Genomic DNA, 26,772 nt, shown 5'->3' with positions numbered 1-26,772 from the left:
ATATCCTAATTTTTCTATTTAAATGTTGTTAGGCGTTTTACACCCAGGATTTTTCTGAATTTGAGGTAAGCTGTATTGCACTTTGGAATGGTTTTCCTCGGATAACTGCATGCGATGCTGTGTTAGATCAATGATTTTTACGGATAGATATCCTCCGTTACAATATATTAATAAATTGCCCTTAGTGTCCCAAGATGCATAGGTTAGATGGATTAACCATGGTAAATGTGTGGGGTTACGGGGATAGGGTGGGGGAAAGGACCTCTGTCAGAGAGTCAGTGGGCCGAGTGGCCTCCTTCTGCACTATAGGAATTCTAGGAAAAGGCCACCGGGGACGGGTGACAAATGCTGGCGTTGTCAGCGACTCCCTCGTGCCGTGAAAGATTAAAGGTAAAAATTGTAGATTATGTTTAGATTCAAGTGGCAGAAATTAGATCTGATTCCTTTTTTTTGATAACACTGGATCCACACTTCAGTTTATCCAAAGTCCAGCCACCTTTGGGGTGGCACAGTGGTTAGCACTGTTGCCTCAGAGTTCCAGGGATCTGGGTTCGATTCCTGGCTTGGGTTACTGTCTGTGTGGAGTTTGCATGTTCTCCACGTGTCTGCATGGGTTTCCTCCGGGTGCTCCAGTTTCCTCCCACGATCGGACGATGTGCGGGTTAGGTGCATTGGCCATGCTAAATTGTCCCTTAGTGTCTCGGGATGCGTAGGTTAGAGGGATTAGCCATGGTAAATGTGTGGGGTTACGGGGATAAGGTCTGGGTGGGATTGATGTTGGTGCAGACTCGATGAGCTGAATGGCCTCCTTCTGCACTGTAGGGATTCTGTGATTTCTATGATTGATGGGGAAACATGTGTTTAGCCAGTTGGAGTAGAAATAATTTCAGAGCTTGCCCACCTTGCAGGGGATTGTGGGAACCTTGAATCCCACAGAGAATGGAGCCAAAAACCTAAAACTGGATAGACCCCATGTGGGTTTATTCAGTGAGTGGATCAGCCATACAGAGCAGAGAGGAGCCTCGGCCTGTGTTTGGTTAACTCAGTCAGGGTGGCCATAGTTAAGAGATGAGGCAACGAGCCCCGTCGCCCATTGGTGTAGAAGAGTGACAACTGAACAGGCTTCCTTTGTAGCGCGTCCCCATCTGGCGACCCCCCCATACAAGGAGCCGGATAAGAACCGGATTGGGCTGACAAAAGGTGCGGACAAAAGGAAACTAAATCTTTCCACTCAATTTTTTGCTAAAAGCTGAAGTGTTTATGATTGAAACAATTAGTTGACAATATTTAAGAAAAAAATAAGATGCTTGGTTGCATGTTACAGTGATGATGATGTCCAGCCTTATGTGTGCATGCTGGGTGTCCGTGGCCCTTGTGTTGCTACATATCATTGCACACCAAGTCATCACAGCATTTATTGAGTGTAATGATTTGAATGTTCTTGATTACCTTTGATAATTATTTGACTGTGGAGGAAAGAATTGAGTTGAATGAGTGTGGACAATAGAATTCCATGTGAATTATCCATCTTGACTCTGTTACCTTGCTTCTCCCCATTTGGAATTCTATACACTGTCTCCACAATGACTTTCATCCCTGAACACACAAAACTAAAGTTCGTTCCACCCTCGTGCCAGAACTGGGGAACGTGGGAACAAGAGGAAGCCATTTAACTCTTCCAACATCTTCCATGATTTAATGTGACACTGGCTGATCTGCTCCATATACACGCATTTGCCTCATAACTCTCAATACCTTCAGCTACCAAAAATCTATCAAACGCAGATTTAAAATTAATCATTGACTGGGTATCAGTTGTGGAGGACAATTCCAAATTTCTACCACTTTATTCTTAACTTCACGCCTGATGGGTTTTAGCTCCAATTTTTAGACCATAGCCTTCCTAGTCCTAGACTCCCCCAACCAGAGGTATTGTCACTGGGCAAGTAATCCAGGGAGCCAGGGTAATGTTCTGGGGACCAAAGGAGAAAACGCTGGAAAATCTCAGTAGGTCTGGCAGCATCTGTAAGGAGAGAAAAGAGCTGACGTTTCGAGTCCAGATGACCCTGGGCGGCACGGTAGCACAGTAGCTAGCACTGCTGCTTCACAGTGCCAGGGACCCAGGTTCGATTCCTGGCTTGGGTCACTGTCTGTGTGGAGTTCGCACGTTCTCCCCGTGTCTGTGTGGGTTCCCTCTGGGTGCTCCCGTTTCCTCCCACAGTCAGAAAGACGTGCCGGTTAGGTGCATTGACCCGACCTGGCGCCAGCGTGTGGTGACTAGGGGAATTTCACAGTAACTTCATTGCAGCGTTAATGTAAACCTTACTTGTGACTAATAAATTAACTTTACTTTACTTTGTCAAAGCTGTGATGTTCTGAGGACTTGAGTTTGAATCCAGCTGCGGCAGATGGTGGAATTTGAATTCGATAAAAATCTGGAATTCAAAATCTAATGACGACTTTGAAACCATTGTCGACTTTGTAAAAACGCACCTGGTTCACTCATGTCCTTTAGGGGAGGAAATCTGCCGTCCTTACCTGGTCTGGCCTACATGTGGCTCCAGATCCAAAGCAATGTGGTTGACTCTTAAATGCCCTCTGGAGAAGGGCAATTATCGATGGGCAACCAATGGTGACCCTGCCAACGACACCCACATCCCACCAAAGAATATAAAGAAGTAGTTTCTGCCTCACTTGCTCCCCTTAATATCCCAGACCTTCTAAATTCCTAGAGAATTCAATCGTAGTTTCTCTAATCTCTTCCACTGGAGGCCAGAAGAAATCATCTTCACTCAGTACAAGGTAATATGGCTGGAATTTTACCACCTCACCCACCCCAGAATTGGGGCGGGCGAGGCTTGCAGAACGACATTCTCCGTTGGCCTCGGATGGGATCTTACGAGCCTCGGGCAGGTGGGATGGTAAAATTCTGCCATGTGTCTGTCCTCCGTAGTCTGGCTATCCTTGCTGCTTTCTCAAAGTTATTGCCCTTTTTAGGTCTAAGGCATTTTTATTTCGTTCACAAGTCATCATTGCAGACCTTCTTGCAATGGTTCTGAGGTGACATAGAAACGTTTCTGTGTTCATTGGTCAAACTTCCATTCTGTTACACAGTTCTATGATCTACAACTAGGAGTCTCTGTTTAAAAATAAGAGATTGCTCATTTAAAATGGAGATGAGGTGAAAGTTTGTCATTTAGAGAGTTGTGAGTCTATGGATCTCTCTTCCTGAAAAGACGGTGGAAGCAGAGTCTTTGAATATTCTTAATGCAGAGGTGGATAGATTCTTGGTAAGCAAGGTGGGGTTGATAGGTTATTGGGGGCAGGTGGGATGCAGATTTGAGGTTACCCTCGGATCAGATATGGTCTTATTAAATGGAGGACCAGGCTTGAGGGGGTGAATGGCCTACTCCTGTCCCTTGTTCAGACGCGATCAAATAGGTTTGTTGTGAACCTGATGACTCGTGTTACTCAAGAAAATGGCAGCATCCTACATAAAACAGCAGCTTGCTTTAGTGAGTGGGAAATATCCTAATTTTTCTATTTAAATGTTGTTAGGCGTTCTGCACCCAGGATTTTTCTGAATTTGAGGTAAGCTGTATTGCACTTTGGAATGGTTTTTCTCGGATAACTGCATGCGATGCTGTGTTAGATCTATGATTTTTACAGATCGATACCCTCTATCAATACATTAATCTCTCGAAGTTGCATTTTTTTTTCAAACTAACACAAAATCAAAATTCTGGGAATGCTGAATAGAAGAAACCTTTCAAAAGAATGTCATAGAGTCATCGACGGTTTAGTTGCAAAGAACTAGGAGCAGAACATTCTGGAAGTATTCAGAAGGTCAGGCAAAATCTGTTGAAAGAGAAATTAAGTTGATGTTTCAGATTGGATGACCGTACACCTGGAAGTGAGTGTGTTTTCCTGCACGTGATCCAATAACATGTTCATCGAGGCATTAATGTGAAAAGCATTCAGATCTGTTTGTCTTTTAGCAAAGAAATGCATGATACCTGCCAGTGGCGCAGTGGTATTACCACTGGGCTTGTAGTCCAGAGGCTTGGGCTGTTGCTTTGGGGACGTGGGTTCAAATCCCACCATCTTCGCGAGTACTATTTAAATTCAATTAATAAGAAGAAAATCTGGAAGCTAACATCTCAGTAGTGCTGACCATCAGTGATTGTCGTAAAACCCCATCTGGTTCACTAATACTCTTCAGGGAAGGAAATCTGCCATCGTTAGCTGGTCTGGCCTACGTGTGACTCCAGCCTCACAGCAATGTGGTTGACTTTTAACTGACTTCACAAGTGCTGCGGTGGCACAGTGGTTAGCTGCCTCACAGCGCCAGGGATCCGAGTTTGGTTCTGGTCTTGGGTCAAAGAACAGTACAGCACAGGAACAGGCCCTTCGGCCTGCCAAGTCTGTACTGACACGGATGCCTCTCTAATCTAACATTTTCTTGCCTCTACGTGGTCCATTTCCCTCTATTCGCTGCCTATTCATGTCTCTATCCAGATTCCTCTTGAATATTGTTATCAAATCTGTTTCCACCATCTCTTCCGGCAGCATGTTCTAGGCATTCACCACCTTCTGTGTGAAAATTTTGCCCCTTGCATCTCTCCTAAACTTTCCCCTCTCACTTTCAATCTGTGTCTCTCAATAATTGGCCTTTCCACCCTGGGAAAAAGACTCTGACTATCCACTCTATCCAAGCCTGTCATATTCTTGTGAACCTCTATCAGGTTTCCCCTCATCCTCCGAAGCTCCAATGAAAACAATCATAAGTTTGTTCAACCAGTCTGTGTGGAGTTTGCATATTTGCATGGGTTTCCTCCGGGTGCTCCGGTTTCCTCCCACAGTCCAAAGATGTGCGGATTAGGTGGATTGGCCATGCTAAATTGCCCCTTAGTATCCCAGGTTAGATGCATTAGCCATGGTAAATGTGTAGGGTTATCGGGAATAGGCAGACGGAAAGGGCCTGGGTAAGATACTCTGTCAGAGAGAGTTGGGTTAGACGCAATGAGCCAAATGGCCTACTTCTGAACTGTAGAGATTCTATGAAAGGACCGTTGGGGATGGCGACAAATGCTGGCCTTCTCAGTGGCTCCCACATCCCATGAAAGATTAAAGGTTAACAAAAATGTAGATTCCTTTTTATATATCACTTGTTCTCACTGGAACGGCGAAGGTTGAGGGGCGACCTGATAGAGGTTTACAAGATTATGAGTGGCATGGACAGAGTGGATAGTCAGGTGTTCTTTCCTAGGGTAGAAAAGTCGAGTACTAGGGGACATAGGTTTAAGGTGCATGGAGAAAAGTTTAGAGGAGACGAGCGAGGCAAGTTTTTTTCCAGAGGGTGGTGAATGTCTGGAACGCGCTGCCCGGGGAGGTGGTGGGAGCAGGTACGATAGCGGCATTTAAGGGGCAACTAGACAAATACATGAATAGGATGGGAATGGAAGGATACGGACTCCAAGTGCATACGGTTTTAGTTTAGGCAGGCCTCATGATCGGCGCAGGCTTGGAGGGCCGAAGGGCCTGTTCCTCTGCTGTACTGTTCTTTGGATCCACAATTCAGTTTATCCAAAATCCAGCCACTTGATGGAGGAACATGTGTTTAGCCAGTTGGAGTAGAAATAATTTCCGAGCTTGCCCACCTTGTAAGGGATTGTGGGAACCTTGAATCCCACAGAGAATGGAACCAAAAACATAAAACTGGATGTACCCCATGTAGGTTTATTCAGCGAGTGGTTCAGCCATACAGAGTAGAGAGGAGCCTCGGCCTGTGTTTGGTTAACTCAGTCAGGGTGGCCGTGGTTGAGAGATGAGGCAATGAGCCCCATCGCCTATTGGTGGAGGAGAGTGACAACTGAACAGGTATCCCCATCTGGAGACCCCCATACCAAGGAGCCGGATAAGAACAGGATTGGGCTGAGCTGCGTTACTTGAGGTTTTTAATCAGAGGTCTGACTGTTGAGTTATTAACGGGGAGGGTTGGTGGAAATGGTGAGTGGCTCCTGTGGAACTGTCCCTGAGCCGCAGTAGATGCTTTCAGAAGAGGACAATATTGGCAGGGGAATACGGGGGATAGTGGCTGTGGTGGTGGCGGAAAAGAAACTCTAAATTGACAGTGCCATCAAGGTGTGGACAAAAGGAAGCTAAATCTTCCCACTCAATTTTTTGCTAAAAGCTGAAGTCTTTATGATTGAAACAATTAGTTGACAATATTTAGGAAAAAAATAAGCTGCTTGGTTGCATGTTACACTGATGATGGTGTCCAGCCTTATGTGTGCATGCTGGGTGTCAATGGCCCTTGTGTTACTACATATTATTGCACACCAAGTCATCACAGCGTGTATTGAGTGTAACAATCCCAGTGGAACCAGGTGGCCCAGTGGTTAGCACTGCTGCCTCACAGCGCCAAGGACCCCGGTTCAATTCCACCTTGGGTCACTGTCTGTGTGGAGTTTGCACCACCATCCCGTGTCTGCCTGGGTTTTCTCCGGGTGCTCCGGTTTCCTCCCACAGTCCAAAGATGTGCGGGTTAGGTGGATTGGCCATGCTAAATTGTCCCCTTAGTGTCCAAAGATGTGTCGGCTAAGGGGGATTAGTGGGATAAATACATGGGGTTAAGGGATAGGGCCTGGGTAAAATGCTCTGTTGGCAAGTCGGTGCAAACGACCTCCTTTTGCACTCAATAGATTCCATGATGACTATGAAACTATGGTTGATTGTTGTTAAAAACCCATCTGGTTCATTAATGTCCTTTAGGGAAGGAAATCTGCTGTCCTTACCTGGTCTGGCCTACATATGACTCCAGAGCCACAGCAATGTGGTTGACTCTTAAATACCCTCTGGAATGGGCAATTAGGAATGGGGAACAAATACTGGCCTTGCCACACCCATACCCCACGAAAGGATATAAAACTTTTTTCGCCCCCCCCCACTTAATATCCAAGACCTTCTAAATTCCCAGGGAATGCAATCCTCGTTTCTCTAATCTCTCCCGTTGCATCGTTTTAGTAATCTGTGTTGCACTGACTCAAAGGCCAATGTATCCTTTGTAAAGTATCGTGCTCGGAACTGACCGCAATACTCCAGGAAAAGTTCTGATCGTAACATGGTGATTGCACAAACTCTTGTGCTCGGTTGCAGAACTGAGAGAAGTAAAACTTAATGTGAGAGTGGCTTAAATTTCCCAATCCTAATTGGGACATAACACATCCTTACGTTGCACAGTCTGAAAGACGTGCTGGTTAGGTGCATTGGTCCATGCTAAATTCTCCCTCTGTGTACCCGAACAGGTGCCGGAGTGTGGCGACTAGGGGATTTTCACAGTAACTTGATTGCAGTGTTAATGTAAGCCTTACTTGTGATACTAATACATAAACTTTAAATATAGGCTGTCGATGGGTGAATTGTCAATGAGAATTTGCGAATTTGAGGAATTTAACCTGTGGTACACCGGGTGATGATGAAGTGATGCAAACAGCGTTTGCCTACCTGGTTGTCACCAGGTTGCCTACCTGCCCACCATGGTGGCACAGTGGTTAGCACTGCTGCCTCACAGCGCCAGGGACCCGGGTTCGATTCCCAGCTTGGGTCACTGTCTGCGCGGAGTCTGCACGTTCTCCCCGTGTCTGCGTGGGTTTCCTCCGGGTGCTCCGGTTTCCTCCCACACTCCAACGATGTGCAGGTTAGGTGGATTGGCCATGCTAAATTCTCCCTCAGGTGTACAAACGGGCGCCGGAGTGTGGCGATTAGGGGATTTTCACAGTAACTCCATTGCAGTGTTAATGTAAGCCTCCTTGTGACACTAATAAATAAACTTTAAAATTCCTGGCTTGAAAAACAATTGATGCAACCTGAACAATACAAATTCTGACTGGTTTTGATTGTTGACTGACAATTGCCTTGTTGTCTTTAGCCTGCGAAACGGGGGACTTTGAGAGATGCTGCGGGATTCGATGCCCTGAGGGATGCTGAAGTTCTGAGGAAAGCTATGAAAGGGTTTGGTGAGTAAACCTAAAATGTGTTGTATTTTAAATTGGGTTTTCTCACTGTGATAGAGGGTGAGTGAGCAACTATTCTCAGCATTGGCAGCTCTGTGGATTGGGAAAAGCAGATACCAGGCAGTGTGGCCATTCCTCCTCATTGCTTTTTAATGGCCCTTGCTGGAAAGTGCACGTTGGCTTAGATGAGATGCCTTCCATGATTGAACAACCATTTCTAATGCCTGCTTACAAAAGAACTTGTATTTGTAATTATCACCATAGATTGCTAAACATATATCAGCTGTATTACAAGAAGGGCGATGGGTCTTTTCTTTTCTGGTTGGTGGCATTAGAGGGTAAAATGCGGGCCAGGACACACAATATCTTTCTGCTCTTTCTAGAGGGGAGGGAAATATTCACTATTTCCGCCACACCAGCACTGACTCAATCAAATGGTTCCCCCAGCTGGGATTCACCAGTCCCGCTGCGGTGAGTGGAGATTTGGCTGAGTGCCAAATTCTCCATTCTCGCTGGTGGCCATGCCAGGGCGTGAATTACATTCTGCACTCTCTTGTTTCCATCTCTATGAACAGTGTGCTTTGTCTGTATAGCGCGCAAAAAAACAGTGCGTTCAGTTTTGGTCTCCTTACTTGAGATAGGATATACTGGCACTGGAGGGGGTGCAGAGGAGATTCACTAGGTTGATTCCAGAGTTGAGAGGGTTGGCTTATGAGGAGAGACTGAGTAGACTGGGGCTATACTCATTGGAATTCAGAAGAATGAGGGAAGAACTTATAGAAACATATAAGATTATGAAGGGAATAGATAAGATAGAAGCAGGGAAGTTGTTTCCACTGGCAGGTGAAACTAGAACTAGGGGGCATGGCCTCAAAATAAGGGGGAGCAGATTTAAGACCGAGTTGAGGAGGAACTTCTTCACACAAAGGGTTGTGAATCTGTGGAATTCCCTGCCCAGTGAAGCAGTTGAGGCTACCTCATTGAATGTTTTTAAGGCAAGGATAGATCAAGTTTTGAACAGTAAAGGAATTAAGGGTTATGGTGAGCAGGCGGGTAAGTGGAGCTGAGTCCACGAAAAGATCAGCCATGATCTTATTGAATGGCGGAGCAGGCTCGAGGGACCAGATGGCCTACTCCTTCTCCAAGTTCTTATGGAACTATACTTTTCACTGTATGTTAATACATGTGACAATATCAAATCAAACTGCTTGTGAATTCCAGCCACATGTCTAAGGGGGCCTGTAGACTGGCTTTGACTGGATTGCAGGTAGCTTCTTTCTGTGGATGTACAAATTCTAAACTCTCGTTAAAAGAAAGGCTAAATGCTACCTGAGTGGAAAACTACATCACAACAGTAACTTTGTTTTTCAGTTGTAGTGCATGAAAATGATGTCAATACCTTTCATGTTTTTGGGCCTTTCACAGAGCAAGAAGCATTTATTACTTTGCAGGGACCTTGAACTTTTAGAACACGTTCATTTCCTGCTCCGGCCTTCACATTCACCCCAGACACCAAGCCCTTGGCTTGTCGCTACACAAGAGCCTGAAATTCATAGAATCGTACAATCCCCACAGTGCAGAAGGAGGCCATTTGACCCATCGAGCTTGCACCGACTCTCTGACGGGCCCTATCCCCGTAACCCCACACATTTTACCGTGGCTAATCCATCTAATTTCTCTTTGACTGTGGGAGGAAACTGGAGGACCCAGAGGAAACCCACGCAGACATGGGGAGAACGTGCAAACTCCACACTTAGAGTCACCCAAGGCCGGAATTGAGTCCCTGCTGTGAGGCAACAGTGCTAACCATTGTGCCACCGTGCTTCTCCATACCATTTTAACAAAGATGCGGTCCATTAAAAGCTACATTTGTCATGTTCCGATGCAGCAACATGATTTCAAGACACGCGTGTCAGCATCAAGCAAGCTTTTGCCAGGTCGGGTGCAGGTTAGAAGCTTTGTCATGCCTCCTACTGGCTCATTCTGACAACATGCCTTAAGCTCTGCCTCAGAACAATATCACTTCCTGTTTCTGTGTGATATTTCCATTTCCCCGCTTCCCTCTCTGCCTCCGAGTGACCATATTTGTCCACCTTCCAAATCATGTCACCAATTTGTGCTAGAAATTGACTAGTCCATCTTTTTGGAGACCGAGTGCATAAGATTGGACGTGAAGAAAGATCTGGAACTCTTCCATTTTCAGACCAGCTGGACACTTAGAAAAAGAATCTCCTAAAATTCCACCCTATATTTATACAGTGACCTTTTAATTGTATCACACCAAGTCAGGACTTCTAGGAAAATTGAAGAATTGTTTGCATTTTCCATGGCTTGTGTGACAAAAGCAATTCAGTGTTATCATTTTGCCAAGAGTATTTCTGATTTCCCTGGAATTGTCTGTGAGGAGTCAACTCTAGTGTACTACTCGATGGGGTTGTTGCAGGAAGCCATCTTGATTTGGAACTCTTTTCTCCCCTTAGGCACGGATGAACAAGCCATCATCGATGTACTTACTCATCGTTCAAATAAGCAGAGGCAACAGATTGTCCTGTCCTTTAAGACGGCCTATGGAAAGGTAGGTGTCTTTGACGAATACTGGCTGAGTGAACTCCAGCAGGCTTTTTTATTTTTCTCACTTTTGAGGGGAAACTTCATCCAGTAAACTCGCCGTTCCTTCCATATTGGAGGTTGTACTACCTTCAATCCTGTGTTGGACCCCTTTTTGTTCTCCACGCAACTATTTCATAGAAGCCTTGCAGTGCAGAAGGTGGAGGCCATTCAGCTCTTGCATCTAGTCAAGGTGAAGCTCCCGTAGTCTTGTTGGGGCACTGACCAGATTTTCCTGGCTGGGAGAAGTGGCCATCCTCCCTCTCTTAGGGAGGAGTTGGGGGGGGGGGGGGGCACCACCTCTACATGTGTGACGACATGGAGATCAGTGTGAGCAGTGATACCCAGCCCAGGGGAAACGCCTGGCCACCTGCACCTTCAGTCGCTGCGTTCTTGCTGTGTACCTGACATTTGTCCTCCTCCTGCTGCAGGATTTGATAAAGGAGCTGAAGTCCGAGTTGTCGGGTAATTTTGAGAAGGCGGTTCTGGCACTGCTGAAGTCCTCCACCCTTTACGATGCGACTGAGCTGAAGGAAGCAATCAAGGTGGGTAAGGAACTGGCCCGTAGCTCCTCGGAGCTGCTGAACAGCACTGCGGCAGGCATGATGTTTTTCACAGAACTACATAGAACTAAACACAGAATCAGGCCATTTGGCCCATCTGGTACATGCTCCTTCTGTCCTATTTCATCTTCTCGCCTCCACTCACCTGATGAAGGAGCAGCGCTCCAAAAGCTCGTGATACCAAATAAACTTGTTGGACTTTAATCTGGGGTTGTGAGACTTACTGTGCCCGCTCCAGTCCAACACCAGCATCTCCACATCATGGCTACATCATCTAATCAACATATCCTTCTATTCCTTTCTCCTTCATGCACTGCCCTTAAATATATCTATAATTATCTCAGACACTCCATTTTCATAGAGTCATAGAGGCTTACAGCATGGAAACAGGCCCTTCGGCCCAACTTGTCCATGCCGCTCTTTTGTTTTTAAAACCCGTAAACTAATCCCAATTGCCCACATTTGGCCTATATCCCTCTATATTCATCTTACCCATGTAACTGTCTAAATACTTTTTAAAAGACAAAATTGTACCCGCCTCTACTCTACCTCTGGCAGCAAGTTCCACATTCTAATCACTCTTTAGATAATGTTGTTTCTCCCGATTTCTTTGTTGGATTTATTAGTGTCAAGTTGCGTTTATGGCGCTTGGTTTTGGTTTTGCTTTGCCCCACAAGTAGAAATATCTTGCCTGCCTCCACCCCACAGAGTCCTTCCATCATTTTGAGGACCTCTATTGGGGCACCCCTCTGTCTTCTCATTTTCTTAGCCCATGTTGCAGTTGGAAGGATCTCCGTAAAGTCCAGCTCATGGGGCTTTTTAAAATTTCTTCTCCCTGTTTGATGATCCCACTCTGAGAATGGTCAGAATTTTTGGCCGATGTGTTTGGAGTGCACAAACTACACAGTTGGAACTGGGCTGTAGGACAGTCAAAAATAGGTATTTCCTTGGTATTTGAGACCCGGTGCAGTTGGTTGCTGAGCTGCTGTAGTCTTGCCTGTAGGAGGGACTCGCTCAGAATGGTTAAGGAAGGAGATGGGAATGTTGGGGGCATCCTGACCCCCACTCATCTCCTACTATCTGCACAAATTTTCACGGATAATTGATTCCACAATTGAGGTTTCTGGCAGTTGACACCGGCGGATCTTCTGATGCCACTGGCAGCACACCTCCGCCACGGGTTTCCCAGCGGCGTGGGATGCTTTCAACAGGAAACCCCGTTGACAATGGTGGGACCAGAAGATCCCGCCGCCAGCCAATAGCGGGCCAACTCCACCGCCGCAAAACATGTAGCGGGTTGCACAGAAAATCCCACCCGCTGTGTTTGTTTATTTCTGAAGGGAAAGAACTTTGACCGATTTTTTTTCTTTTGAATGCAGGGCGCGGGTACAGATGAGGAGTGCCTGATCGAGATCCTGGCGTCTCGCTCCAATGCGGAAGTGCATGCTATCAATAGTGGTTACAAAGCAGGTAAGACGTGAGCAGTCACTTGTCTGATTTACAGCCCTCCTGCCTGAGTCCACCGAATCATTGAATCCCTACACTGCAGAAGGAGGCCATTCAGCCCATCCAGTCTACACTGACAACAATCCCTATCTCCGTAAACCTACGTATTTACCCAGCTAATTCCCCAACACTAAGGGTCAATTTAGCATGGCCAATCCACCTAATCCGCACATCTTCTTTGGACATCTTTGAGTTAGAGTGTTTTTGTGGATTCTTTGTAGTTGTGGAGCAGTCATGTCGGTGAGTCTTTCATTGGCTTAATCTTTTGGGGAAACATTAATTTTAAGGGGCTGTCTGCTTTGTTGTGCTTCTTACAGCACTTTATTTTGAGAATTGTAACTCTCTCATTAAGTACTATAGACTTGATACAAAAAAACCCCATTGGAGATGTATTTAAGTACTCAGCTGGCCAGGCTGCATCTGTGGAGGGAGGAGAAACAAGTAAACATTTCAGATTGATGACCCTTTGTCAAAATAGGTCAGCGGCAGTTCTGATAGGTTATCCATCTGCAGCAATAAATTCTTTCTGGTGAAAGGTCACACATGACCCAAAGCCCTGTGTAATATTGAACACAGGTGTGTAATAGGTCTGCGGAGGCCGAGGTCCCTTCACCAAAATCCATTTATTTACAATTTCAACAGCAGTACACAGAGTGCTATCAGTCAACAGTCTACCTCCGGGGGTGTCAGAGGAACTGACGCACCCAGTTATATACAAGGAAAAGACTCCCTGATTGGCCCATCAATTGGATCCTCAATCAAGGAGTTCATACTCCAATAGGCCAACCTCAATGGCCTGATTGAAGTCATTACAGGCGGCACGGTGCACAGTGGTGAGCGCTGCTACCTCACAGCGCCAGGGACCCGGCTTCAATTCCCGGCTTGGGTCACCGTCTGTGTGGAGTCTGCACGTTCTCCTGCGTGGGTTTCAAAGAACAAAGAAAATTACAGCACAGGAACAGGCCCTTCGGACTTCCAAGCCTGCACCGACCATGCTGCCTGACTGAACCAAAACCTCCTACCCTTCCGGGGACCGTATCCCTCTATTCCTATCCTATTCTTGTATTTGTCCAGACGCCCCTTAAAAATCACTATCGTATCTGCTTCCACTACCTCCCCCGGCAGCGTGTTCCAGATACCCACCACCCTCTGTGTTAAAAAAAAAAACTTTCTTGCCTCGTGTATCTCCTTTAAACCTTGTCCCTCGCACCTTAAACCTGTGCCCCCTAGTAATTGACTCTTCCATCCTGGGGAAAAGCTTCTGACTATCCACTCTGTCCATGCCCCTCATAATTTTGAAGGCTTCTATCAGGTCGCCCCTCAACCTCAACGAAAAGGCATAGAAAGTGGGAGATATTTATACTACAGGGTGAGGGAATGAAATATGAGTCAGATATTTTTTTTAAATTGAATTCAAATTCCACCACCTGCCGTGGCGGGATTCGAGCCTGGGTCCCCAGAACATTGGCTGAGTTTCTGTGTTAATAGTTCAGCGATAATACCGCTTAGGCCATCGCCTAGGGTGCTCCGGTTTCCTGCCATAGTCCATAAGGCATGCTGGTTAGGTGAATTGGCCATGCTAAATTCTCCCTCAGTGTACCCGAACAGGCGCCGGAGTGTGGCGACTAGGGGATTTTGACAGTAACTTCATTGCAGTGTTAATGTAAGCCGACTTGTGGCACTAATAAATAAACTTTTTTTTAAAAAATGATTGTGTATTTTTTTTTAATGCAGAGTTTAAGAAGACCCTAGAGCAGGATATCAAGAGTGATACATCGGGACACTTTGAAAGGTTGCTGGTCTCCCTTGTTCAGGTAATTTATAGTAAATTGTGAAGGGGATTGAAATAACTCTTCTCCTGCTTTGATTCCTCATTGTGTCCACAGGACGCGTCCATTTACAATAAAGACAGCTTGCAGTTACATCGGACTTTCACAAGACAAAATTGACACAGTAATGTTTGGGTTGTTGAACAAATGGAACCAAATCTTTCTCACCAAAATAATCAGCTCTGCGCAGTACCTGTCTCTCCGTGTTACTGATTCATATCACGGGAGCTGGACATATCGGCTGGATGCCTGTCTGATTTGCCTCCATAAAATTCAGCCCTATAATCTCCCAGTAAGGTGTGATATTTTGGACTCTGTTACAGTTGTCACAGTGGCTGTAACTCTGTATCCTCAACTTCCCTTCCAATCTTTTCTTTCTCATCACCCTCTTTGATAGCGGGGTACTACCATGGATGGTGCATGTGTCATGGAGCCATAGAGATATACAGCACAGAAACAGGCCATTCGGCCCAACCTGTCCATGCCAGCCCGGTTTCCTAAAACTGAACTATTCCCATTTGTCTTTGGCCCATATCCCTCTAAACCTTTCACATCCACATACCTGTCCAAAAGCCTTTTAACTGTTGTAATTATACCAGCCTCTACCACCTCCTCTGGCAGCTCATTCCATACACGCACCACCCTCTGTGTGGGAAAACGTTGCCCCTCAGGTCCCCTTCTAAATCTTTCCCCCCTCGCCATAAATCCATACCCTTTAGTTTTGGACTCCCTTACCCTGGGGGAAAACACATTCTCCATCTTATCTCTGCCCCGTGTGATTTTATAAACCTCTATAAGGTCACCCCTCATCCTCCTACGCTCCAGGGCATAAAGTCCCAGCCTCTCCTTATAATTCAAACCTTCCAGTGTTGGTAACACACTTAGAATTCTGGATACCCGACCGTGCAGAAGGAGGCCATTCAGCCCATTGAGTCTGCACCGACCACACACCCACCCGGGCCCTATCCCCATAACCTCACCTATTTATCCTAGCTAGTCCCCCTGACACTAAGGGGCAATTTATCATGGCCAATCCACCTAACCCACACGTCTTTGGACTGTGGGAGGAAACCGGAGCACCCGGAGGAAACCCACGCAGACACGGGGAGAATGTGCAAACTCCACACAGACAGTGACCCGAGGCCGGAATTGGCACTGAGGCAGCGGTGTTAACCACTGTGCCACACCCTTTCCAGTTTAATAACATCCTTCCTATATCGGGGCAACCAGAATTGTACAATTGATTAGATAAAATACACCATCGTTAGCTTAAACTAGAACCGATAAATTATATTTCACGTCTGCAACAAACAACACAATTGTAGACTAGGATAAGCTTGACGTGGCTTAAGGCTCAATTATGTTTTGACTGGATATTGGCACAATCCCCATCAGCTCTGACCCAATAGAGAACAATATTCCAACAAGCTATAAAAATAGTAGGTGTGGTGCAGGAGTGGGGGGAACTGCAGGAATTAATTCCCACCACAGTTAAAGGTGGAAAGATTTGCATTTCCATACATAGTCCAAAGTACTTTACAGCCAATGATGTACTTTTGAAGAGCAGCCGCTATTATAATATAGGAAACACGCAGCCAATTTGGTCACAGCATGCTCCTACAGATGACCACTAAAATATAATACCTCAACAGTAATCTGAATAAAAATATAGAATTTGAATGGAAAAACTGGCAGCATTAGTGGAGAGGGAAACAGAGTTGATGTCTACAAAATATTTACAGGAAGGACAGGATAAAGTTTCCACTAGCTGAAGGCTCTAAAACCAGGGGCCATAATCTAAAACTTAGGACCAAGTCATTCAGGAGAGATGTTAGAAACACTTCTACATGCAGAGAGTGGGGAAGGTTTGGAACTCTCTTCCTTAAACATAGAACATTACAGCGCAGTACAGGCCCTTCGGCCCTCGATGTTGCGCCAACCAGTGGTACCAATCTAAAGCCCATCTAATCTACACTATTCCAATATCATCCATATGTTTATACAATAACCATTTGAATGCTCTCAACGTTGACGAGTCCACCACTGCTGCAGGCAGAGCATTCCACGCCCTTACTACTCTCTGAGTAAAGAACCTACCTCTAACATCTGTCCTATATCTCTCACCCCTCAATTTAAAGCTATGTCCCCTCGTGCTAGCCTTTGCAGCAGTTCACAGTGCTATCTGTTATTTCAGTAATCATAACAAAGGTGGCTTCTGGGTGACAGGAGCATGGAGGTGTCAGGCAAGAACCCGCGCATAGCCCGGCGACCGTCCCTTCCATCATGAAAACGGTAGCAACTCTGGGTGACAGCAGATATCTTTAGACAACATAGCCATGACTCTGGTGCACAACCATGCAATTTGGGAAGCATGTATATAAAAAAAAACTACACCCACACAAAATCTTTTATGGTAAACAGCGGTGGATGCTGGGTTCAAATGCTAGGTTTAAGTCTGCGATCAAGGGATATGGGCCGAGGATAGATATGTGGAGTTAGGCCATGATATTGAATGGAGGAGTGGGCTCAAGGGGCTGAATGGCCTACTCCTGTTCCCATGTTCCTTGCATTTCGAGTCTGCGTGACTCTTCAGAGTTTGCGATGGCCATGTAGGTCAGAACTTTACCGCCCCATCTGCCACGGGAAATGGCGTGGGCAAGGGGCGGACGATGGGAAGGTCCGTTGACCTCGGGTGGGATTTTTATGGTTTTGGGACGAGCAAGGCCATAAAGTTTTGCCCTTAATTTACACCGCTAGAATATAGACCAAGGAATAAATATTGGCCAGGACACAATGAAGGTTCCCTGCGCCCCATACTCTCTTCAAAGTAGTGTTCATCCAACCGAGAGAATGTCTCATCCTGAAGATGGTGCAGCACTCCCCTCCCTTGGGAGTGCCAGCCTGGACTTTTGTGCTCAACCCATTGGACTGGGACTTGAACCCACAACCTTCGGACTCGAGGCAGGAGTGCTACTGATCGAGCCGTGGCTGGAAGGGGTTGAACTATGAGGAGTTACGCCAGGTTATGCCGGAAGAGAAGGGTTATGGTGAAACTTTTGAAAGCAGGGAGAGGTGGCACGAGAGACGCCATTAGAGGGAATAGCAGAGCAAACCCTGGGACTGGATTAGAATCACTTCCACAGAATCCCTTCCTAGCAAAATTTCGGGTATAAAAATGATTACACAAATCCATCAAGTATTATTTGCAGAAGAAAAATGTTAATTTTGGACCAAATGTTATTCACCTCCCCATGGAGAAATTTGCATTGAATTATTTTGAGACTCCGTGGTTTACTTTCACAAGTCCATATAGTTGTTGCTGTATGAAACAGCAACCCTACTGGTTCCCTTCATCAAAGAGTTCAAGGAATCTGGGTTGGAAGTCAGCGTGGGATTCTAGCCAGATGTGTCTATAACATACGCATGAATCAAAAGTAACCGTGTATTCTGGGATGACCATTGATCCTTCTTTCCTCCAGGGTAATCGGGATGAAAGCGAACAGGTGGATATAACACTGGTTAAAAAGGATGCTCAGGTAAGTCGCAACTTTTATTTTACGTTCATGAGATGAATGCTGGCTGAGCCAGCATTTATTACCCACCTCTAATTGTCTTGCAGAAAAGCCACCACCTTGCACCACTGCAGTCCATCCTTTGTAGGACTAGAAGCAATAATGTATGAGGTTATCCATCACTTTGCCAAATCCCTAATTGGTGGGGTTTTGGAAGCAGCATGGACCCGCTAAGGCTGTTGCCATGGCGGTAGCATCAATGCAACGGGCCTAACCCCCACATTGGCAGGTTGGTTAAGAAGGTTAAGGCTCATGGGATACAAGGAGAGATGGCTAGATGGGTAGAAAACTGGCTTGGCCACAGGAGACAGAGGTAGCAGTCGAAGGGTCTTTTTCCGGCTGGAGGTCTGTGACCAGTGGTGTTCCGCAGGGCTCTGTACTGGGACCTCTGCTATTTGTGATATATATAAATGATTTGGAAGAAGGTGTAACTGGTGTTATCAGCAAGTTTGCGGATGACATGAAGTTGGCTGGACTTGCGGATAGCGATGAACATTGTCGGACAATACAGTAGGATATAGATAGACTGGAAAATTGGGCGGAGAAATGGCAGATAGAATTTAATCCAGATAAATGCGAAGTGATGCATTTTGGAAGAACTAATGTAGGGAGGAGTTATACAATAAATGGCAGAGCCATCAAGAGTATAGAAACACAGAGGGACCTAGGCGTACAAGTCCACAAATCCTTGAAGGTGGCAGCACAGGTGGTGAAGAAGGCATATGGTATGCTTGCCTTTATAGGACGGGGTATAGAGTATAAAAGCTGGAGCCTGATGTTGCAGCTGTATAGAACGCTGGTTAGGCCACATTTGGAGTACTGCGTCCAGTTCTGGTCGCCGCACTACCAGAAGGACGTGGAGGCTTTAGAGAGAGTGCAGAGAAGGTTTACCAGGATGTTGCCTGGTATGGAGGGTCTCGGCTATGAGGAGAGATTGGGTAAACTGGGGTTGTTCTCCCTGGAAAGACGGAGAATGAGGGGAGACCTAATAGAGGTGTACAAAATTATGAAGGGTATAGATAGGGTGAACAGTGGGAAGTTTTTTCCCAGGTCGGAGGAGATGATCATGAGGGGTCATGGGCTCAAGGTGAGAGGGGCGAGGTATAACTCCGATATCAGAGGGACGTTTTTTTATACCAAGTGGTGGGGGCCTGGAATGGGCTGCCAAGTAGGGTGGTGGAGGCAGACACGCTGGCATCGTTTAAGACTTACCTGGATAGTCACATGAGCATTCTGGGAATGGAGGGATTCAAACGAATGGTCTAGTTGGGCCAATGAGCGGCACAGGCTTGGAGGGCCGAAGGGCCTGTTTCCTGTGCTGTACTGTTCTTTGTTCTATTTTGGAATGCTGTCTCCTCCAGCACAGTGCCACAGTGGTTAGCACTGCTGCCACACAGCGCCAGGGACCCAGGTTCAATTCCCGGCTTGGGTCACTGTCTGTGTGGAGTTTGCACATTCTCCCCGTATCTGTGTGGGTTTCCTCAGAGTGCTCCGGTTTCCTCCCACACTCCAAAAATGTGCGGGTTAAATGGATTAGCCATGCTAAATTGCCCCTTGGTGTCCCAAGATGTGTGAGTTAGATGGATTGGCATGCTAAATTGCCCCTTAGTGTCAGGGAGATTAGCCGGGTAAATATGTGGGGTTACGGGGATAGGGCCTGGGTGGGATTGTTGTTGGTGCAGACTCGATGGGCTGAATGGCCTTCTGCATTGTAGGGTTTCTATGATCTGTCAGCTTCGTACATTATATCCGTATGCCGTGATGTGTTTAGTAGCACGGAACGTTTATAAAGAGTTGTAGAGACTGCGTTCTTGCATAGTCGTGTAGGCAGTAGAAAAAAATGTTTGCGTTAATCAAGTTGTAATCAATGGTCCTGCCTTGTGAATGCTTATTCGTTGTTCATTGAGTAGCAAATAGATCACTGTACAAGAGGCCTGAGAAACCGTTTGAACATAGAACAGTACAGCACAGAACAGGCCCTTCGGCCCACGATGTTGTGCCGAGCTTTGTGCCACTGATTTTGGAGTTTAAGACGTGGGACTTTTATAAACAGACTAAAGAGGTGCCGAACCACAAGGGAAGTTCGGGACATCTAGTTCATAGTGGATCCCACTGCAAAATTATCAAATATTGAGCAGCAGCTGTCAGTTGAACTCTGATATCGTGAAGGCGGGTGTCGTGAACACAGATGTTGTGAACACTCAAATGGGGGAGCTTAGAACAGAGCTAATATTAAGAGTTTAATATTAAACAACATTGTTCCAGTCGTGTAAATGTAACTTGAAATAGGGGCAGATGACATTGCCCCTCAATTCTGCTCCACCATTCACTCCTATCCAGGCTGATCTTCTACACGGTTATAATCCAGCAGATGTTAATTGCTGCGTAAACCAAATCCCGAAGGGAAACTTAAGACCATAAGACATAGGAGCAGAATTAGGCCACTCGGCCCATCAAGTCTGCTCCACCATTCAATCATGGCTGATATTTTTCTCATCCCCATTCTCCTGCCCTTTCCCCATAACCCCTGATCCCCTTATTCATCAAGAACCTATCTATCTCTGTCTTAAAGACACTCAATGACCTGGCCACCGCAGCCTTCTGCGGCAAAGAGTTCCACAGATTCACCACTCTCTGGCTGAAGAAATTCCTCATCTCTGTTTTAAAGGATCATCTCTTTAGCCTGAGGTTGTGCCCTCTGGGTCTAGTTTTTCCTACTAGTGGAAACATCCTCTCCACGTCCACTCTATCCAGGCCTCGCAGTATCCTGTAAGTTTCAATAAGATCCCCCCTCATCCTTCTAAACTCCAACGAGTACAGACCCAGAGTCCTTAACCGTTCCTCGTACTACAAGCTCTTCATGCCAGGGATCATTCTTGTGAACCTCCTCTGGACCCTTTCCAAGGTCAGTTTATCCTTCCTTGGATACGGGGCCCAAAACTGCTCACAATACTCCAAATGGGGTCTGACCAGAACTTTATACAGCCTCAGAAGTACATCCCTGCTCTTGTATTCTAGCCCTCTCGACATAAATGCTGACAGTGCGTTTGTCTTCCTAACTGCCGCTCCTAAACTTGACTCTCATATCACAACCTTTTTTTTGTACTGTGACAACAAGAAAAAAAAGTCTACTGAACTCAAAAGCCACAAATTTCAGTCACATTTCTGGGATTTTAAACATTTACTTAACAAAAGAAAACTTAAACACACTAGCTTACAATTACACAATTGACATTTGCTTCACAGAACATCCCTCCTGAAGAGCCTCGCTTGGTTGGACACGCAGGTAGCCACCCTCTAGGCAACACTCCCCCATCGATGTTTAACTACAAAATTCCTGTAATATTACCACAAGGTAAACTCGCTGTTGCTGTAGGAAATGTATGTTACAGGAATTCTCAACCTCGCTTCCACCCTGCTGTGGAAACACAAAAAACTTCAAAAACAAAGTCCTGCAGTTCGGAAAACAAACTGGAATGGCTGCCTTAAACCTTCACAACTCTTTTCCCAACACAGAGTTGTACCCCAGGAGGTGTCTCAACATCTCTCCTTAAATATCCTTTTTCTCTTCCACCGTCGATTCCATAGTCCTTAGCACCCCTCTGAAACTTCCCCAAAGTATAAAAAAAACTTTCATGTTCTCCCTGCTGCCCCCACTTTTGTGTCAAATAAAATTTACAAAATAGCAACATCTCTCGCCACAACATCAACTCTGTTTTCTTGTCCCAGCTTTGCATCTCTCAATTCCCTTTGTACCCAAAAATCTTACCTATCTCGCACTCTGCAGTAACCTGTACCATACTTGATTTGGAAGCATTTGATGCTGGCAAAGGTTGGTATATCCCCAGTGCTTGTTCAACTTGTGAAAACAAGTCAAATGTATCACGAAAAGGAGAGAACCTTTTTCTGTCCCCTCTAATACGGAGAAGCTGGTTTGCAGCATTTGTAGTGATGGGGGTTGCAAGGCTGTTAATGGGAAGGTCTCGATCCACATGTATTCATTCTCCTTCACTAACCATTAACCGGGAAGTGACCTTGGGGTTAAATTGTAAGAATTTGACTCATAAACCACCTTGAGGGAACTTGCAATTTAGCAGAAAGCATTCTATTCTAGATGGGGGAGGCGATGGCCTAGTGGTATTATCACTAGACTACTAATCCAGAAACTCAGCTAATGTTCTGGTGACCTGGGTTCAAATCCCGCCACGGCAGATGGTGGAATTTGAATTCAATTTTAAAAAATCTGGAATTAAGAATCTACTGATGACCATGAAACCGTTGTCGGAAAAACCCATCTGGTTCACTAATGTCCTTTAGGGAAGGAAATCTGCTGTCCTTGCCTGGTCTGGCCTGCATGTGACTCCAGAGCCGCAGAAATGTGGTTGACTCTCAACTGTCATCGGGCAACTCAGGATGGGCAATAAATGCTGGCCCAGCCAGCGATGTCCCACGAATGAATTTTTACAAAATTATCTTGTCATTGTAAAAATCCTCGGATTTATCCGGGAAAAGCTCCTGATTTCTTAGTGTCCGTGTATTGTGATATCGGGCAGGATTTTCTGGTCGCACCCGCCCTGAAACCGGAAAATCCCACCCGAGGTCAGCAGACCTTTCCATGGTCCGCCCCTTGCCCGCTACGACTCCCGTGGCGGGCGGAATGGGAAAATTGCCCCACTGTGTATGTAATATGGGTCCCTTAATGTTGCAGTGGTGGTGATTCATTGATGAGATCTTGAGGCTCGTGTGTTTAACCATGAAAATATTTTATTTTAACTATTTACAGTTCCAAGTGTGGACTTGCATGAGTTCTCCTCTTGACTGTTCTCTGACCATGTGACAACATACATCACACTTTGGGCGGTACCAATTTCCTGTCCCACATTAACCCTTGCTCTGCTGAACACTTTACATTATGATGCATGCAGGCACATATCATCATGTGTATCATTCATTTATATACAGTAAGTCCTCACAAAATTGTAATTGCGTTCCTGACGATTGCAACTTTAAGTGAATCACATTTCCCAACAAAACCAATGTACAAGCTGTAGTGAGGTTCTGTAGGTGGCATGGTGGTACAGTGGTTAGCACTGCTGCCTCTCCGCGTCAGGGATCTGGGTTCGATTCCCGGCTTGGGTCACTGTCTGTGCGGAGTCTGCACATTCTCCCCGTGTCTGCATGGGTTTCCTCCGGGTGCTCCGGTTTCCTCCCATAGCCTGAAAGGCGTGCTGGTTAGGTGCATTGGCCATGCTTAAATTCTCCCATCAGTGTACCCGAACAGGCACTGGAGTGTGGCGACAAGGGGATTTTCACAGTAACTTCACTGCAGTGTTAATGTAAGACTACTTCTCACACTAATAAATTTAAACTAGGACCGTCCTCATTGGGGGAAAAAAAACGTTAAACATTGTACCTTTCAAATTGAAATACTTTGCATTGCTAAACTTCCTTCACTGGTAAATGAAACAAATTTTTAAATGAGCTTAAAAATATAAAAGAAATATGGTAACATTTTACTTGCAGTACCTCCCACTTGCTGCAGATTCTGCTCCAGTTCTCTGACCAATGGTCTTTCTGACCCTCTGACCTCTTCTGCTCCCTTGCCTTACCCTCCTGCTGATCTTTGCTCTCACTAAACCTGTTGTTTCCTTCCTCTCTCTCTTGCCGCTTCCCTCTCCTGTATCTGCGTTCCTCTTCAAGGGAGGTGCTAGGTCAAGACTTGACCCAAAGCTCTGAGGTTGTGCAGCTCCCAACAGCTCAAAGTTGCCATGCTGGGGCCTTTTCTTTCAATGCCCTCGCTTTCCACCTCCCCCTCCTGAGCCCTCGCTGTGAGGGGCAAGAGGCAGCAGGAGCCGCTTTGACTTGGGGCTCAAGGGATATGGGAGGAATGGAGGGAATCAGGATATTGAATTTGATGATCAGCCATGATCTAAATGAATGGCGGAGCAGGCTCAAAGGGCCGAATGGTCGTCTCCTGCTTCCAGTTTCTATGTTTCGATGCTTCCACCTCTGGCTGTCCATCTCTACAGCTGGACCTCGCAGCGAGGGTTCTGGAGTGGGGAAGCTTGGCAACAGCAAGGATTGGTGAGGGGGACGGGTTAGGCAGCGGGAGAGGCTGCAGATCTGAGGGTTGGCGGTGAGAGGGAGGGTCAGTGGGAGTGACCATCTCAAAATGGTCCCAATCTGGTCAGAATAGTGGGAAATGACGTTAAAACAAAACTCACAAGGCTAACTGAGAATTTTGGCCCCATTAATTTTTTTAAATGTTTATTTATTAGTGTCACGAGTAGGTTTACATTAACACTGCAATGAAGTTACTGTGAAAATCCCCTAGTCGCCACACTCCGGTGCCTGTTCGGGTACGCTGAGGGAGAATTTAGCATGGCCAATGCACCTAACCAGCACGTCTTTCAGATTGTGCAAGGAAACCAGAGCACCCGGAGGAAACCCACGCAGACACGGGGAGAACGTGCAAACTCTGCACAGGCAGTGACCCAAGCTGGGAATTGAACCCGGGTCCCTGGCGCTGTGAGGCAGCAGTGCTAACCACTGTGCCACCGTGCTGCCCACAACTGTACCACATTAAAGCAAAGCAACATTAAACTAGGACTTGACTAGTTTTGAGGGCATCTAACACACTAAATGACACAATATTGTAAAGGCGGTGGTGGGATTGGGGAGTCAATGACAGGTTAACTTCTACTGTGGGGGAAGTTTGCCGATTAGCTTGGAGCAGGAAACTAACAAACACCCTCAGAAACCTCCCTCACTGACAGGAAATGAGCTGAAAGGAGACCGCCTTGGAGGCAGCCCTAGCTAAGTCAAATCCACCATAGCAACAAGAGGAATATATTGTGCGTGTTGTTGTGTATCGGAACACTGCTTCCATTGTTAATTGGCATAGCCTCTGCTGTAACCCTGAGCATTGCCATGGGATATCAGCTTGGAATCGTTTAAGTAATGTGAGCCTTTCAAATACCAGGTTTAATTGTTTTCGAATATGGAAAGACCCAACTAGCAAGCTGCCAGTTCTCAGAAACTACACTGCATTTTTCAAATAGAAACATTTTTGCCACGATATCAAAGCTTCTCTGAAACACTGCCAAGTGTATCTTTGGACCCCGCCTCAATAATAGCTGTGTCTTCAATTCCATTATTAAGACTGGCTCGTTCGATTGCAATGGAGAAAGCGTCTTTGGCTTCAGTACTCCCTGAATACGTAAAGACTTCCCAGCGCAGTATCACCAAAAGTGCTCCTTATCGATGCAGCCATAAAGAGAACAAGACTGGATAACCTGCTTTCTGGAGGAACTAAAATTGAGCCTTCAAACAGGAAGTCTGGCAGAGATCCAAGTCCGACACTCCCACTCTAAGAATGTAGCCAAGGCTTTGGATGGATTTTGAATGCACGGATCTGCCTGGATTTATTCCATCCCGAGCTTTAGTCCTGGCAGGATGCTGGGGGAGTATAAACTACCGCCACATTTTATAGGCCCGGCGAAAGAAACTACTTTTTAAAAAGAACTAAAGGAGCTTCCTTTTAATAAGACATTTTAGTCGGCTGACTAGATGTGGAGTGTCAATCCTGAGTTATCCCACTCAATGTGAACTAGAAGCACACTCCCAACAATTGGAGATTGAGGGTAATGGATCCTTTTCCCCCAACAATAAGATTGCACACGAGTTAAAGTTTATTTATTACTATCACAAGCTAGGCTTACGTTAACACTGCAATGAAGTTACTGTGAAAATCCCCGAGTCGCCACACTCCGGCGCCTGTTCGGGTACACTGAGGGAGAATTTAGCACGGCCCAATGCACCCTAACCAGCACGTCTTTCAGACTGTGGGAGGAAACCCATGCAGACATGGGGGAGAATGTGCAGACTCCACACAGACGATGATGACCCAAGCCGGGAATTGAACCCGGGTCCCTGGCGCTGTGAGGCAGCAGTGCTGACCACTGTGCCTCCGTGCCGTCCTGTGTGAGTGCATCATAAAAGAATAATCTAAGCTGCACTTCTACATTCTAATAACTAAACGACGTAGCTTTATGTCTGTGTTTTGACATGTGAATGTTTCACATTGTAACATCTGCAGAGGGCTCTTCCATCCCTGGTGATCTAGTGCGTAGGAAGTAATTGCTGTTTTTATTCATTCATGTGTTCATGGGATGTGGGCATCGCTGGCTAGGCCAGCATTCATTGCCTGTCCCTAATTGCCCTTGCAAAGGTGGTGGTGAGCTGCCTTCTTGAACCGCTGCAATCCCTGGGATGCAAGTACACCCACAATGCTGTTGGGGAGGGTGTTCCAGAATTTAGACCCAGTAGCAGTGAAGGAACAGCGGCATATTTCCAAACCTGGCTGGTGAGTGGTTGGGAGTGGAATTTGCAGGTGATCATGTTCCCATGTATCTGATGCCCTTGTCCTTCTAGATGGGAGTGCCAATGGGTTTGGAAGGTGCTGCCTAAGGAGCCTAGGTGAGTTGCTGCAGTGCATCTTGCAGATGGTACACACTGCTGCCACTGTGCATTGGTGGAAGGAGTGAATATTTATGGATGGGGTGCCAGTCCAAGTGGGGCTGCTTTGTCCTGGATGGTGTCGAGCTTCTTGTGTTGTTGAAGCTGCACCCATCTGAGCAAGTGGAGAGAATTCCATCACTCTCCTGACTTGTGGCTTTGC

General features: G+C 46.2%; 1 protein-coding gene across 4 annotated transcripts in view; it reads left to right on the top strand.

Moving 5' to 3' along the window:
- LOC144480215 (annexin A4-like) overlaps positions 1–26,772 on the top strand; it is a 98,902-nt gene that overhangs the window by 52,803 nt on the left and 19,327 nt on the right. For 2 of the 4 annotated variants that reach the window (XM_078199445.1, XM_078199444.1), the window contains 8 exons: positions 33–65; positions 3,559–3,591; positions 7,931–8,018; positions 10,496–10,590; positions 11,054–11,167; positions 12,565–12,655; positions 14,426–14,505; positions 18,000–18,056. In XM_078199445.1, the coding sequence (XP_078055571.1) occupies positions 33–65; positions 3,559–3,591; positions 7,931–8,018; positions 10,496–10,590; positions 11,054–11,167; positions 12,565–12,655; positions 14,426–14,505; positions 18,000–18,056 (591 nt within the window). The remainder of the gene's footprint in view (positions 1–32; positions 66–3,558; positions 3,592–7,930; positions 8,019–10,495; positions 10,591–11,053; positions 11,168–12,564; positions 12,656–14,425; positions 14,506–17,999; positions 18,057–26,772) is intronic. The other 2 variants (XM_078199447.1, XM_078199446.1) reach the window with 1 other exon arrangement.

This window comes from Mustelus asterias, chromosome 28, assembly GCF_964213995.1.
Source record: "Mustelus asterias chromosome 28, sMusAst1.hap1.1, whole genome shotgun sequence".
Taxonomy (NCBI): Eukaryota; Metazoa; Chordata; class Chondrichthyes; order Carcharhiniformes; family Triakidae; genus Mustelus; species Mustelus asterias.
This window is presented reverse-complemented; position numbering and strand designations above follow the sequence as displayed.